Source organism: Indicator indicator, chromosome 3, assembly GCF_027791375.1.
Source record: "Indicator indicator isolate 239-I01 chromosome 3, UM_Iind_1.1, whole genome shotgun sequence".
NCBI lineage: Eukaryota > Metazoa > Chordata > Aves > Piciformes > Indicatoridae > Indicator > Indicator indicator.
This window is the reverse complement of record NC_072012.1, coordinates 46,373,738-46,389,232: the sequence shown is the minus strand read 5'-3', so window position 1 is coordinate 46,389,232 and position 15,495 is coordinate 46,373,738. Positions and strand designations below refer to the sequence as shown.

Here is a 15,495-nt window from a genome sequence, read left to right as displayed (position 1 = left end):
GCCCTATGCCGCACACCTCCTACCCATCCCCGCTCTAACACCCCTGCCTCTGCCCCGTATCACGACCTTGCCCCTGACCGGTGCGCGGTTCTCTCCCCGTTTGCTCGAAGAAACGTAAAGCAGACGACAGACAGCACATCCGATGGCTACCACACGAGGACCGCGGCGCTACGCGGCGGACTCAGGACTAGCCGCGGTCCTTGCCCACCCCTGACCCACCGCGCAGCACGCTCCAGGGGGTCCGAGCAGTTGCGCTTTTCCTTAAAAAAAAAAAAAAAAAAAAAGGAGCATTACTTCGGGACTTTCCCAGCTCGGAGGACAGCTCCCCGCCGGGAACGCCCGCTCCGGCCATGTCCCGCTGCGCTGGGTCCCGCTGCGCGCCCCGCGGGGCTCCGCGTGCGTCAGGCGGCCAAGTGGCGTCAGCGCTGGCGGGCGCGGAGCGAGGAGGGGGCAAGCCCGGGAGGCGGGGGTGGCGGGGGAGGAGGGAGGGAGGGAGCTTCATCGGGAGGCGATGGCGGCACCGCCGTGACATCACCCCGCGGCTTATATAGTTGGGGAAGGGTCCGAGTCCCCTGCCTGGTGCCTGCAGCCGCTGCCGAAAGCGTGTGCGGAGGGCGCGGAGCGGCGGGGCTCTCTCTGTCTGTCTGTCTGTTTGTTTCTCTCCGTTTCTCTCCAGGATTTATGGACTTCACTTTCTAGAGGGAGGTACGGCAAGGATGAGACCCCAGCTGGTGTGCGTGGTGCTGCTGGCCTTGGCCTCCTGCAGCCTCTGCTCAGGTAAGCTCCCGCCGGTGCCGCACCACCTCCGAGGGGCCCCTGGGGCAGCACCCTAAGCACCGCGCTCCGCGGGCTTTCTGAGCGGTAGGCACCGAGCCGCTGCCGGAGCCTTGAGAGGGACCTAAAGAAAAGAGGTGAAGTCGCTTCGGGATACCGTGGCTATAGCTAACAGGCATCAAGGAGCTGGTCCTGACAGCAGGCTGTGGCCAGCATCGTTTATCACTCTCGCTCCCATAACTTCTTCCCTTCATATAAACCATTTCTCCTCACAGCATCCTTACCATGGCAGTTAGTGTAGACAAGTCATTGGAAGATATCAATCAGTGTAGACCATCTGCTTGATTTTACTGCCTCGTTAGTGATTTATTGAACACCATGTGATGATGCCAAACTATCACAGGAGGTACAATTTCTGTCACTCATGATGCAAACCAACATGCATGTGTATGCACATTAGTGACAGAAATACTGGTTCAGTATTCTTGGGGGGGGAATGTTTTGAAATTATGAGCAAAAAAACCTGATAAGTCAGATGGAGATCACACCACGGGAAGTGTATTTCTCTTCCATGATCAATTGCTTCAGAAACCTACAAAAAGAGGACCATATATTGAAATGCTGTTTTGGAAAAGGACACAGCCAAGTGGGTGTCATTTATACCCTAAATTTATGCCCCGTGGTTGTGGCAATTAAACACACACAGACTGCAAGCAGGTTATGCTTAAAAATCCAATCTTAACTACCTTGCAGTTTTCAATCCACATAATTTAAAGACTAAATTTGCACATACCTTCGTTTTTCAGCTTCAGTATACAGGTGGATCCAGAATTCCTCATTGTCACTTCAGATGAAAGTTCAGATTTCATACCCCTGCAGAGGAAAAATGTGGCACACGTGCATTTTATCACAATTTAAACATAATCATTCTGTGTATTACAGAGAACTGGCAACAAGGCTTAGTATTTATTATTTCTCTGCCCATGTATTTGAAGCCTTTTAAACAAATACTTAACTAATATTTTCAGTGAGTCATCTTCAAATTCAACTGTTCTTAGAGCCTGAAGGAAAGCCTACCAAAGCAAAAAATTACAGTGGAGATTAAAGTAAACCCCAGGAACAAAAAATTAGGTGTGTAACTGATTTGATGGTTTATTTGCTTTAAAATCTGGAAGTGTCTATAAATGAGAAATGCCATGAAGCAGCTTGTGTAGAGGTGCCAAATTGGCTAATATGGAGTTATGCCATTAAAAAAAGGAATCATTTCCATTTTCTTTTGAAAATGTTTGCCCTCTGGGGACAATGTGTACCTGTAGAGTGTATCTGTCCTGTGGAATGTAAATATGTGACTAGAAGCTCTCTTTCTTGTCAGTAAGTGGTGAATCAAGAGGACATCAAGCTCTGCGAATTTCCTTGTAACAGTAATGTGTAATCAGACTTTCTACGCATTGATCTCTGAGTCTGCTTCTTTTTTTTTTTATCCTTTTACTCCTTCACTCCTGAATTACCTGGACATGTTCCCTTCTCCTTCTCAAAATCCTGCATCATTCTTCACTCAAGGAATCTTGACCTAAACAACATCCTCCAGAATTCTCAATACGTAGCTCTCTTCCACATCTGCAGCTATCTTCTAACCTTGATGATGTGGAAGCTACTTCCCATCCTCTATAGCATATAAACACCAGGTGCTAGCTAGACACAAATCCTTTCGTTGTCCTCAGCTCCTATCATCCAGGACACTACAAATCATGATGCTGCCACACATGTGCCACTCACACAGGAACTGCTGCTGTCATTAGCAGAAATTCATCTGAGGTGATCTTGTGGGAATAGCAGAACTTTGCCTAATGGTAAAGAGGTTAAGAGATTAGGTGAACCTCAACCAGTAGTGATGAAAGGGCTGAAAAGCATTGGGTTAGAGACCTGCTGTAGTACTGATCTACAACCCACTCTTATTTAATATTTTCAGTAACAACTTCAATGCAAAGAGTAAGAATGAATGAATATAGTGTGCTGGACATACAAAGGTGAACCAGAACAGCATTACAGAGGAAGATTGGCATAACACAGAGAATTTTTGATGTCCTAAATAATAGAAACCAGAACCAGTACGAAATGTAATTGCTTAGGAGATGATAGAAGTTCCTCTTGAAGCTCCTTTTAACAGCAGCACAGCTGTTGGAAATGTCTGAAGAGATAAAAAAATTAGTCCTATTAGCTGACCTCTTATTTATTTATTTATTTATTTATTTTTATCATTATAAGATACTAAGGTTTTGCAGCCCTGAAAGGCAAATTAAATGGGAAAAAAAAAAAAAAAAAGTAAGAGAGCTACTTCTTGTAGGTCATGGTGTTAAGGTAGCTGAGTGCTGAGGTTTCAGATTCAAACTGCCACAGTCTTGAGATCGCATCAGGCACGGAGGAGGGCTGCTCTGATGACCTGGGGAACACAAGAATGGAGAAGAGATGAAGGATGCCTGGCCATATCCCAGTAGTTAACAGGATTTCCAGGGGAATGGTTTGTGTTCGTGAAGCACAGTGAGCTTGCATTTGTTTTTTAATCGCTGTGTAAGCACACTGCAAAAACCTAAGCTGGAAAGGACTCTAATTGCTTTCAAAAAATATATGAGTTGGGATAAAGACTCTTTTTCTAGGAAAGGTAAAAACCATGTGGAACTTGTTTTCACCTGAAGAGTTAACTGAGTTTTGTGTGTATACATATATCTCATCTTTGAGCTGTGGTTGCTACTACATTTTCAAGGCATCAGGTCTTTGTGTTTCTGTACATCATAAAGCTGGGAAGTTCATGACTGGTTTCTCTTTCTGCAGTAATTTTTGCCCTGTTCACCAAATCACAAGCCTCACAAATCTACTGAGCTATTAAAGGGCAATAAGTTTAGTAAAGAAAAACCTCAGACACTCAGTCAGAACAATTTCTTTTGGTATATAGGTTGTCAAGAGCTTGTACCATAAACTTGTCAAGCTCTGTTCCCACAGATTGGTAAAAATATTCTTAATTTAAGCAAGAATAATCAAGACTAAGTCTCACTGAGTGACCAAAATTGCCATTCACCTAAATACTTAGATGTCCCTTAAATAAGTATTCTTTGAAGATAAATATCCAAAATCTTCTTCCAATGTAAGCAGAGGTGACAAATATTGATTAATGAAAAATCATACTGATTGTTAATGAAGGATATTGCAGCAGCTTTGTTTACTGAAGGGGCTGCAGATTCCTGGGGCTGTCTACCACTGAACTGAAATTAATGTATCCTGTAATTCACTTCAATAAACTTGATCATGCTGAAAAGGTGGTGAGTATCCATTTTAACATCACGTGGCTGTTATCTGATGACTCCTCACAGTCTACCTAGATCACTTCACTATGATTTTTAATCAAAGTTGTTTGGTTTGTTGTTTTTTCTTTGGGGGTTGGGGGGAGGGTTTGATTGTCTTTTCAAAACTCATTGATATATCTGAATTCTCTATACAGAATTGAAAATATCCAAGATTTATGATGAAATAATAAACATGTGTTTCTGGTTTATTCCCAGATTCAGAAGAGGAAATGAAAGCATTAGAAGCAGATTTATTGACCAATATGTACACATCAAAGGTAATTACTTCTCCTCTTCTAGCTGACGGGAAGGGGGCAAATGATTTCTCATTACAAACCCAGAATTCTTTGCACAAAGCAAAAACTTGTGGTCTGGAGCAAAAAGTTCAGTGCAAGGCATTAGTGTGGTGCAAGATTTCCTCCAGTTCAAAGGAAATTTAAAGGTGTTGATGTGAGACCCTAAAAGTGTTCCTCACGGGTAGCACTGCTACTTTCATTAAGCTGTCAAAACTGTGTTATGAGCAGGGATGTAAATTTACATGAAGAAATGTGTTTCCAATAGGATTATGCCTGATGAAAGCTAATTAACCTTAAGTCAGATCCCTAAGTGCTATTTCTGTGTGCATAGAAAATGAAGGCAGTCATAAAGCAAAAAAAAAAAAAAAACCAACCAAAAACCTGTTGCTACATATGCTGATTCTTGCTTTAGGAATTTAATCATCCTGTGGGACATGGCTGTGAAAACATTCATCTGATAAATGACAATTTCCTTGGCCATTTGACAGACTGTGAGCCATGTTCGTGTTACTTGGTACAAGCAGACAGAAATTGAGTTCCAATCTCATATTGACAAGGTGAAGCAGCAAGTTTTGTACATGTGTGTTGGGCAGGCTGGTAGATGAACACTTTCTCAATGCTGCTTTTCACCACAAATTATCTAAAAATGTATGTCTAATATTTACGCATTAAAGAACTGGGTCCAGAGGGACCTGGACAGGCTGGAGAGGTGGGCACAAGCCAACCTCAGGAGGTTCAACAAGACCAAGGGCAGGGTCCTGCATCTGAGTCGAGGCAATGCCAAGCACAAATCCAGGCTGGGCAGGGACTGGCTGGAGAACAGCCCTGAGGAGAGGGACCTGGGGGTGCTGGTGGCTGAGAAGCTCAACATGAGCTGTCAGTGAGCACTTGCAGCCCAGAAAGCCAACCAGAGCCTGGGCTGCATCTGGAGAAGTGTGGCCAGCAGGGCAAGGCAGGTGATTCTCCCCCTCTGCTCTGCTCTGGTGAGACCCCACCTGGAGTACTGTGTCCAGTTCTGGAGCCTCTGTTACAAGAGGGATCTGGACATGCTGGAAGGTGTCCAGAGAAGGGCCACCAGGATGATCAGAGGGCTGGAGCACCTCTCCTGTGAGGACAGACCGAAAGAGTTGGGGCTGTTCAGTCTGAAGAAGGCTCCAAGGTGACCTTCTTGTGGCCTTCCAGTATCTGAAGGGGGCTACAAGAAAGCTGGGGAAGGACTTTTTAGGATCTCAGGTAGTGATAGGACTGGGGGGAATGGAATAAAGCTGGAAGTGGGGAGATTCAGACTGGACATAAGGAAGAAGTTCTTCCCCATGAGAGTGGTGAGAGCCTGGAATGGGTTGTCCAGGGAGGTGGTTGAGGCCCCATCCCTGGAGGTGTTTGCAGCCAGGCTGGATGAGGCTCTGGCCAGCCTGATCTAGTGTGAGGTGTCCCTGCCCATGGCAGGGGGGTTGGAACTGGCTGATCCTTGTGGTCCCTTCCAACCCTGACTGATTCTATGATTCTATGATTCTAACTGTGGTGGGTTGAAAATTACCCCCAAACTAATTTGGAGAAAATACTCTCAAAAATGAAATATGCCAGCCTGACTCAGATGGAAGCAAATGAAGCTGTATGTACAAACAAAACTGCAATCTAGAAATAGGAAATGCAACGAATGTGTACAAAATCTACAATATTTACATGCATTTAGAATTTATAAACAGCACAAGAAACCCCCTGGACAAAACTAGGGAGTTACAACAGCTTCCCCCTTCCTTCCCTCCCTGAATAAGGGAAAAAGAAAGAGGAGAAAAGCAGAGAGCAGCTTGTTAGAAGAACACAGCCAAGGTCAGCAACAGTCAAGCAAAAGCATTCAGCTAGGATCTGCTAGAGCAAAGAAGCCAAAAAGGGAAAGAGTTAGTTTATACAACTAACTTTATGTTAGTTATCAGACCAATAGGATTATTTTTCTTTTCCATCCAGTGGTAACTTATTTACATTCTACCACTTTTCTACTCAAGCTGTGGAAAATTTTCCTAGGAATCAGCCTAAAACTACCACAGGAACGAACCCTGAAAGAAGTGCCATGGGCTGAGGATTGAATGTTTTCATTCCCTGTTCTGATGAAGTGCAAGTGGTTCTTAAATTCAATGGAAAATAAAAAGAGAAATTAAAAATTCCACCCTCCCCTCAAAAAAAAGAGAATTTCATAAGCCATTGCATAGTTGAAAATTAAGGGCAAAAGCTGCCCTGTAAGGCTCTTTCTTAGGACAAGCCTGTTGTCATAGAAGGAAATATTCTTAAGCTCATTTCAGTTTCTTAGATGATTTTAAATTCTATTTCAAGGTATATGAAGTATGGGAAATCATTTATCTGCATCTCATTTCAGAAGTGGAAATGCATACATCATATTCACTGACTTTTGAATTCCAATTCGTACTGCAGGCTCTTTTGTTTCTTCAGATATTTTTCAAGTTAATCTTAAAAGAAAATAGTCCCACTTGGCAGGTGTGGGTTTCCTGATGTCTTCAGAGAATCATACAATGGTCCAGGCTGGAAAGGACCAACAAAGGTCATCCAGTCTGACCTCCCCACAGTCAGCAGGGACATCCCCAGCTAGATCAGTTTGCCCAGAGACTTGTCCAGTCTCACTTTAAATATCTCCAGGGAAGGGGCCCCAACCACCTCCCTGGGCAACCTGTTCCAGTGTTCCACTGCTCTCACAGCGAAGAACTTCTTCCTGATACCCAATCTAAATCTGCTCTTCTGCAGTTTGAAGCCATTGCTCCTCAACCTGTCACCACAGGCCTTTGTAAACATCTTTCTCCATCCTTCTTGTAGCCCCTTCAGGTACTGGCAGGCTGCTTTTAGGTCTCCCTGGAGCCTCCTCTTCTCCAGGCTGAACACCCCCAGCTCCCTCAGCCTGTCCTCATAGCAGAGGTGCTCCAACTCCCTGATCATTTTGGTGGCCCTCCTCTGGACCCTCTCCATCAGGTCCATGTCCTTCCTATATTGAGGGCTCCAGACCTGTACACAGTACTGCAGGTGAGGTCTCAGCAGAGCAAAGTGGCAGAATCACCTCTCTGGATCTGCTGGCAATGCAGTTTTTGTTGCAGCCCAGAATGTGATTTGCTTTCTGTGCTGCAAGCTCACACTGCCTGCTCCTGTCCAGCTTCTCATCCTTCAGCACCCCCAAGTCCTTTTCCTCAGGGCTGCTTTCTCTCACCTCCTCCCCCAGTCTGTATTGATAGTGAGGATTGTTCTGGCCCAGGAGCAGAACCCTCCCCTTGCTCTTGTTGCTCTTATGTAAGTGTTTTCCAAAACATGACTTACACCTAGGCATGTGTGGAAAATACATCACACATTGGAAATATTTGGCTTGCTGTCCTCTTAAGCTGTGTTTTCACATATTCCTATAGGATAACTGCCTCAAGAGTTTTCCCCCAACCTGTAAATCAAAGCTGTCTGAGCGTAATGTTTGCTGTAGTGTAGAGCAGAAAAATAACATGACTGCTTTGACATGATTTGGAGAGCTCTGTGGTCACTTAAATATTTCACTCCTGGCTAAGTTCTCAGTGCTTTTTATAGTCCCTTTCTGTGAGCCAGCAGCAGTGTAAGTCAGAAGCAGGTATTGAGGTGATATATGTGTGCTATTAATGGGATTTAGACTCCCAAATGAACTCTGCCTGCTGATAGCACTGCAAATTTCTTCTCTCCTGACCTTTGAAGTGACAGCTGCTAACAATTTCACCTGATGATGTCTACTAATTAAGCATTTTACCAATACACAAAGTGTCTTTGAGCACAGACACACCTCAGGCTATCATAAAGTACTAATATTAGATCAAGAAGATTGGACTTTGATTACAGGTTGGACTTTGATGGTCCTTGAGGTCTTTTCCGACCTTATTGATTCTGTGCTCCTATGAATTATGCAAGAAGGGATAGCAAATTTTTCTGTCCTTTCCTCTTCCATTTCTGTCCACTGGAATATGTCTGATGGTTTTATATTTAACCTCAGCATTCTCACTCACATAGCACTGCCCCTAGATTTTATCCTGTATTCCAATTTAGCTACCTCAAATTTAATATACCCAGGAGAGAGAGCATTGCACTGGAAAAGCCTCCTCATTTCTCATGGAAATCTCCCAACTTTTTATATTTCACAAATATTTTAAAACCAACCAAAGGAGATTTTTGTCATTGCAATGGATACTTGCTCTTTCTGCTAGGTGAACCTCTGGTAATTAAATCAGATGTTCTGCAAAGAGGTTAACTTTTGGTTTGGACCTGGCACAGATTTTCAAATAATTTGGCAGACTAATTAAGGCACCTGGATGGGATAACAGATGAGCTCAAAGTAAATAATGCAGAACCAAGTTCAAGCTTCTCATCAGGATTTGAGATTTGGGGTTTTCTTAGCCTCAAACCAAAATACACTTCCTCTTTCATTTGTTTTTGTTTTGGTTTGGTTTTTTTCCCTTTTTCCCAGAGCTCTTGTCAGGAATTTGAGGGCACACAGTGGTTTTATTAAAGGGTTAAATTCTTCTGATTTTGAAAGACATGCATCTGGTCGAGAGAGGTTCTCCTCCCCCTCTACTCTGCCCTGGTGAGGCTGCATCTGGAATATGGTGTCCAGTTCTTGGCCCCTCAGTTGAAGAAGGACCTCAGGGAACTGCTTAAAAGAGTCCAGCACAGAGCCACAAAAAGGATGAAGGGAGTGAAAAATCTTCCTTATGAGGGAGCTGGGGCTCTTTAGCTTGGAGAAGAGGAGACTAAGGGGTGACCTTATTCATGTTTATAAAGCTGTAAAGAGTGAGTGCCAAGAGGCTGGAGCCAGGCTCTGTTGGGTGATGCCCAATGACAGCACAAGGGGCAATGGGTGGATGTTGAGGCATAGGAAGTTCCATGGAAACAGGAGGGAAAATGTTTTCACTGTAAGGGTGACAGAACACTGGAACAGGCTGTCCCAGGAGGGTTGTGGAGTCTCCTTCTCTGGAGATATCCAGAACCTGCCTGGATGTGTTCCTGTGTGATCTGCTCTAGGTGATCCTGCTCTGGCAGGGGGCTTGGACTGGATGAGCTTTTGAGGTCCCTTCCAGTCCCTAACATTCTGTGATTCTGTGATTAATTTCTGTGCTCAGCACTTAAAAAAAAACCCAAAACCAAAAAAACACAATTTGAAAGAAATTATTAATAGTCAGACAAGCAAGAAAGTGGCAAAGACAAGAAAAGCAATAAGTGAGGTATGAAATATATTTTTCAGTTAGAATTAAAGAATCAGTATGGCTGGAAAAGACCTTGAAGATGGCTCCAACCATCAACCCAGCACCACCATGGCCACTAAACTATGTCCCAGAGTGTCATATCTACACATTTTTTAAAGCCCTCCAGGGATGCAGACTCCCTGAGCAGCCTGTTGCAATGTCTGATCACTCTGTAAGTGAAGAAATTTTTCCTGATATCCCTCCCCTGGTGCAACTTGAAGCTGTGTCCTCTTGTTACTTAGGAGACCAATACCTACCTCACTCCAACCTCCATTCAGGGACTTGTAAAAAGCAAGAAGGTCTCCCTTGGGCCTCCTCTTCTCCAGACTCAACAACCCCAGTTCCCACTTTTTTTCTATTGTTAGTGAAAACTGTGGAAGACTACTGCCACAACTGCTTGGAAAGAACAGTGCCAGCAGAAAAGCACATTTTCTCTACGTTTTTAATTTAAAAGTGGAATAGCTCCTAAACAATGCAAGATACTGGAACCAGCAAAAATTGAGACAAATCATGGTGAAATTTCTCTCTTTCTGTAACATCTCTGAATAGTTCCGTTGTGGACCACTTAAATATCACAGTATCACAGTGAATTAGAGGTTGGAAGGGACTTCAAGAGATCATTGAGTCCAACCCCTCTGTCAAAGCAGGATCTAGTGTGAGGTGTCCCTGGCCATGGCAGGGGAGTTGGAACTAGATGATCCTTGTGGTCCCTTCCAACCCTGACTGATTCTATGACTTAGGGTAGTCCACACAGGAATGCATGCAGATGGGTTTGGAAAGTCTCCAGAGAAGAAGACTCCACAACCCCCCTGGGCAGCCTGTTCCAGTGCTCTGTCACCCTCACTGGAAAGAAGTTTCTCCTCATGTTGAGCTGAAATCTTCTATGTTCAAGCTTGAACCTGTTGTTTCTTATTACTGAGCACCACCAAAAAGAGCTTGGCCCTCCCACCCCTCAGATATTTACAGACATTGATCAGATTCTCTCTCAGGATTCTCTTCTCAATACTAAACAGCCCCAGGGCTCTCAGTCTCTCATCATGTATATATATTCATATACAGCTGGTTTGTTTTTCAGTCCACAGTTACCAAGTCAGGCACACACTGTTGGCACATCTCCCTTTAATCTTCACTCCATCTTCATCTGAGCCTGGAGACCTCCCGTTCACATCTGCCAGGTTCATGATTCTCCACTGTCCAAAACTCCTGGGGCTTACAGATTCTAGAACTTCAGACTCAGCCTCATCAGACAGCTTGCCCTGAAGCAGAGATTCCATTCCTTTTCTCAGGGAATTTTCAATTGCCTGGTATTTGTTCTGAACTGGAGAGGAGCGTCTGCTTAACCACAGGCATCCATCCACCTTGGAGTCCAATACTGGGAATTTATCCAGTGGGTTTGACTCATTGTGCTGGTGTACACCCATGAATTTATGTTATATTCATTTCCAGCCTTGTTTTTGTTTGCACCTGTGCAAAATGACAAGGAAATGTTACCATTCTGGTTTGGCAGCAGTTTAGTTTTTCATTGTGTCTACCTACCTAGAGGGGTAAGGCTGTAGGGAAGCAGACTTGGTGTGTTTAATATATGAGTTGTCCTAAGACTTGGTTAATATATGAGTTGTCCTAATTTCAGCACTCTGTAATTACTGCCTAAAAGTTGAGCAGATGGAAAGAACTTCAAACTTGCAAACTCATTCCTACTAAAACCTTTGAATGTCACACATAACTAAAAAAAAAAAAAAAACACACAAAAAAAAAAAACACAAAAAAATGCAAACAAGCAAATCAACAACAAAAAATATTGCAACACATTAAATCAGCTAAGGGAGCTGGGGTGGTTTAGTCTGGAGAAGAGAAGGCTGAGGGGAGATCTTATTGCTCTCTACAGATACCTGAAAGAAGGTTGGAGTGAGGCTGGGGTTGGTCTCTTCTCCCAAGTAACTAGTGATAGGATGAGAGGAAATGGGTTTAAGTTGTGCCATGGGAGGTTTAGATTGGACATTAGGAAAAACTTCTTTACTGAGAAAGTGGTGAGGGGTTGGAACAGGCTGCCCAGGGAGGTGGTGGAGTCACCCTCCCTGGAGGTGTTCAAGAAGCTGTAGATGTGGTGCTTCAGGATATAGTTCAGTGGTGATGGTAGCTGGGTTACAGTTGGACTCAATGATCTTAAAGGTGTTTTCCAGCCTCTGTGATTCTATGATTCTATGAAACAGGGCTATTTCATTTGTGTTTTCAGATTAACAGAGCAAAACTTCCTTATTGGAAATTGACCCTGCTAAATGTCTGCAATCTCATCAACAACATAAACAACCAAGGAGGGGAAGCAGCAGAGGCAGATGAAGAAGATCTTGTGTCAGGAAGACAGTTTCCTGCTGCTCTGGATGGCTTCAGCGTGGAAGCAATGCTGACATTATACCAACTCCAAAAGGTTTGCCACAGCAGAGCCTTTCAGCACTGGGAGGTAAACCAAACTTCCACAAATTTATGAAACTCTCAGGTTCTGTTTGTAGTGCTACTTTAAAATCCATTTCCAGGTGACTCCCCATCCCACTCTCTGAGGTATCCTTCCCTTTTTTTGTATTCTCTAATACCTTTAATCTGCATCTCACTGAAAAAGAGTGGTGAGCTGTGTACTTTGTGCCAAGATGAGTGCCTGTTGTTGTTAATGACCTATGGATAAATGAGAACTATTCTTAACTACAAACTTTCTCCACTCTTTGTAGCTATTCAAGGAGATGAACATGAGCTCTCTGCCAGAACACAAAATTAACCTGCTTGACAGACTTGATGTTGCTGCAGATTTATTGAGGCATAACTAAATGTAGTCAGAGTTTCTGAAAACCCTTTTAAGGCCCTGAGGCCAAGTGGATTCAGAATGCATGGACACATGCCTGTGTGTACATGCACTTTCACCAGGTACTCCAAGCTTTTGATCATTGCTAGGAAACTAGTAACAAGGGAGCCTCCCCTACACCTAAAGAGGGCCCTGGAGTTGACACTGTGACCATGTGAGGATTTATCTTCTTAAATAGTGATTGCTTATAGTCCATTTGTGATATTTACCTTGGTGTGATGATCACACAGAGGCACACTGGGCACAATCCACTTGTGTTGTTAAATATTACACCAAAAGTTGCTTTGGGTAGCAAAAAAAAAAAAAAACCAAACCACAACCAGAAGAGACCTCAGTCACATTACTCACTTTCCAGTAAACCAATTCATCTATCACAGGTTCATGGACAATCTGTCTAAATCTGGAACCTAATTTGTTTGCTGAATCATAGCTTTGTGTTTGAAGGCTCATTCTCAATCCTTCATATTAGCTGAGATGGTCCATACAAAAGATTGTAACATCTGGGAGAACTAGAGTTTCCTAGGACTCTCTTCATCAGTACTCCTTACTCTGCTCTTGTGAGACCCCACCTTGAATAATGCATCCAGTTCTGGTATCCCCATCATAAGAAGGACACAGAGCTGTTGGAGTGAGTCCAGAGGAGGGCCACAAGGATGATCTGAGGGCTAGAGCACCTCTGCTGTAACGTTAGGCTGAGGGAGCTGGGGGTGTTCATCCCAGAGAAGAGAAGGCTCTGGAAGGACCTTAGAGCTGCCTTCCAATACCTGAAGGGATCCTACAGGAGGGCTGCAGAGGAACTTTTCATCAGGGGGTCTAGAGACAGGACAAGGAAGAATGGTTTGAAGCTGAGGGACAGCAGGGTTAGACTGGAGTAGAAGAAGAAGTTTTTCAGTGCAAGGGTGGTGAGGACTCTGGAATAGGTTGCCCAGGGAGGTTGTGGATGCCTCCTCTGTGGGGGTGTTTAAGTACAGGTTGGTGAGGACTTGAGCAGCTGAGTCTAGTTGAGAGGCATCTGTGCCCATGGTGGGGAGGTTAGAGTAGGTGATCTCTGAGGTCCTTTCTAACCTAATCCGTGCTGTGATTCTATGATTTTATTGCTGAACTGGAACTACCATGGAACTGTCTCTATGCAGTGGCCCATATGACTTAATCACAGTTCCTTACCTCACATTTGCATCACCTCTTGTTGTTGGAAATCATCTCTTAACAGTACTGCATGTCAAGTTGAAAAAAAGAAATCCAGAATTCCTCTCTTGGCTTAGGAATATGCTTATGCAATGCAGAGGTTTCTAAGGAACAGTAAAAGAAGAAGGGATAGAGCCAGAGGGAAAGGGATTGAAGAAGTCTTGAAATAATTTATGTAATAAAAGAAATTCTTCTGATCTTATTCATCCAGGATTGACTCCAAAGTCTGTTGAAACCATGAGACTCTTTCCATTAATTTCAACAGAATGTAGATGAGTAGGCCTTTATTAAATAATTGAGTTTGATTGTTTAGGGAAACACTGAGGTGAGTATAAAAATATTTTCAGTTGAATGCCTTTCAGCCAGACAGTAGGACTCTACTTGACCATGGGACAACATGGGGAGAGAATGGAAGCAATCTTAGTAGGTAAAGCAAGAACCAATCTGAACAAAACACATTAAAAATGCCAAGCAAAACTGGAAACACCACCATGGAAGACGTTTTGGCTGATAAAATTTTGGCTTTCTTGTGCTTTGTTTAGTTTCTTATTTGTTTCTTAACACGTTTTCATGTTTCAGCTGTAGGAAGATGCAGATAATAATATTGCTCAGAAGCTGAAGCCAGCAAGGAGTGGGTGTTTAGCTTAAGTCAGTGATTATAGAGTGACAATAATCAGGAAGTTTTCAGTCAGTTTGGGTTTTGGTCCAAGGAGAAGACACCAGCTTTTCCCTCTTGCCAAAACCCCTCAATGATCTCACTCCTTTCAGTAGAATTTAAATATCACTCTGTAGGATTCAGCTCATCTTAAGCCTGATCTTAATTTTGTGGCAGATGCTAAAATAAAGTTGTATAAAACCTTGTAAAAATTGATAGTTTCCATTACCAAAAAAAAAAAAAACAAAACTAAAGATGTGTCTTTACTTGCATCCTACAGCTAGTCCAGCAAGATGCTTTTGATCTAGACAACTCAAGCCAAGAAAAGGAGATCATGAAGAGAAAAAATCCCTACATCTTGAAACGGCAGCTACATGTGAACAAAGCTAGAAGGCCATACATCCTCAAGAGAAGTTCATATTACTGATGCAGCAGAGAAAAAAAAAAAAAACAATGTATATTTAGTTTATAGGTAACTGTGCATTATGGTTTTCTTATTTCAATCTAAAATCGTCATTGTGTGAAAACAGACAATGGAAAATCATCAAGATGATAACATAACTGTGTCTCTTTTTTTCCCCCTTTTTTCTTTTTTTTTTCTTTTTTGCAATTGCTGTTTCTTTATTGTGATTTTTCCCCCCCCCCTTACCTGAGATCAGTTGGACTGATGACATTTGCAAATAAATCTAGTTTCTAAGCATGATGTATTGTACAAAACTTGAGATTTCAACATATTTCCAAACAACTTTGTGGTCTTTTCCTATTTTATAAAGCACACTGACATACACGAAGTAAAATTGATGTTGTTCATAAACCCTACTGAAATTCTTAACCATGTCTTAATGTAACACCACCAACATAGATGTGCTTGCAAATTTTTTGTGTGATACACTTGTTAGAACTGCTACAGTATTTTAATACAGAATCACAGAATTGTCAGGGTTGGAAAGGTCTCCAAGGATCATCCAGTTCCAACCCTCCTGCCATGGGCAGGGACACTTTCCTCTAGATCAGGTTGCTCAGAGCCACATCCAGCCTGGCCTTAAAAAATTCCAGGGATGAGGTTTCCACCACCTCCCTGGGCAACCTGTTCCAGTGTCTCACCACCTTCACAGTAAAGAACTTCTTCCTAAGGTCTAAATACACT

General features: G+C 43.1%; 1 protein-coding gene across 1 annotated transcript; it reads left to right on the top strand.

Moving 5' to 3' along the window:
- The first annotated feature begins 652 nt into the window (after positions 1–652).
- NTS (neurotensin) lies at positions 653–14,920 on the top strand. Its single transcript, XM_054399809.1, has 4 exons — positions 653–777; positions 4,329–4,390; positions 11,891–12,115; positions 14,629–14,920. The coding sequence occupies exons 1-4, from the start codon at positions 717–719 to the stop codon at positions 14,773–14,775; spliced, it is 495 nt and encodes a 164-aa protein (XP_054255784.1). The 5' UTR covers positions 653–716; the 3' UTR covers positions 14,776–14,920.
- Positions 14,921–15,495: the final 575 nt, after the last annotated feature.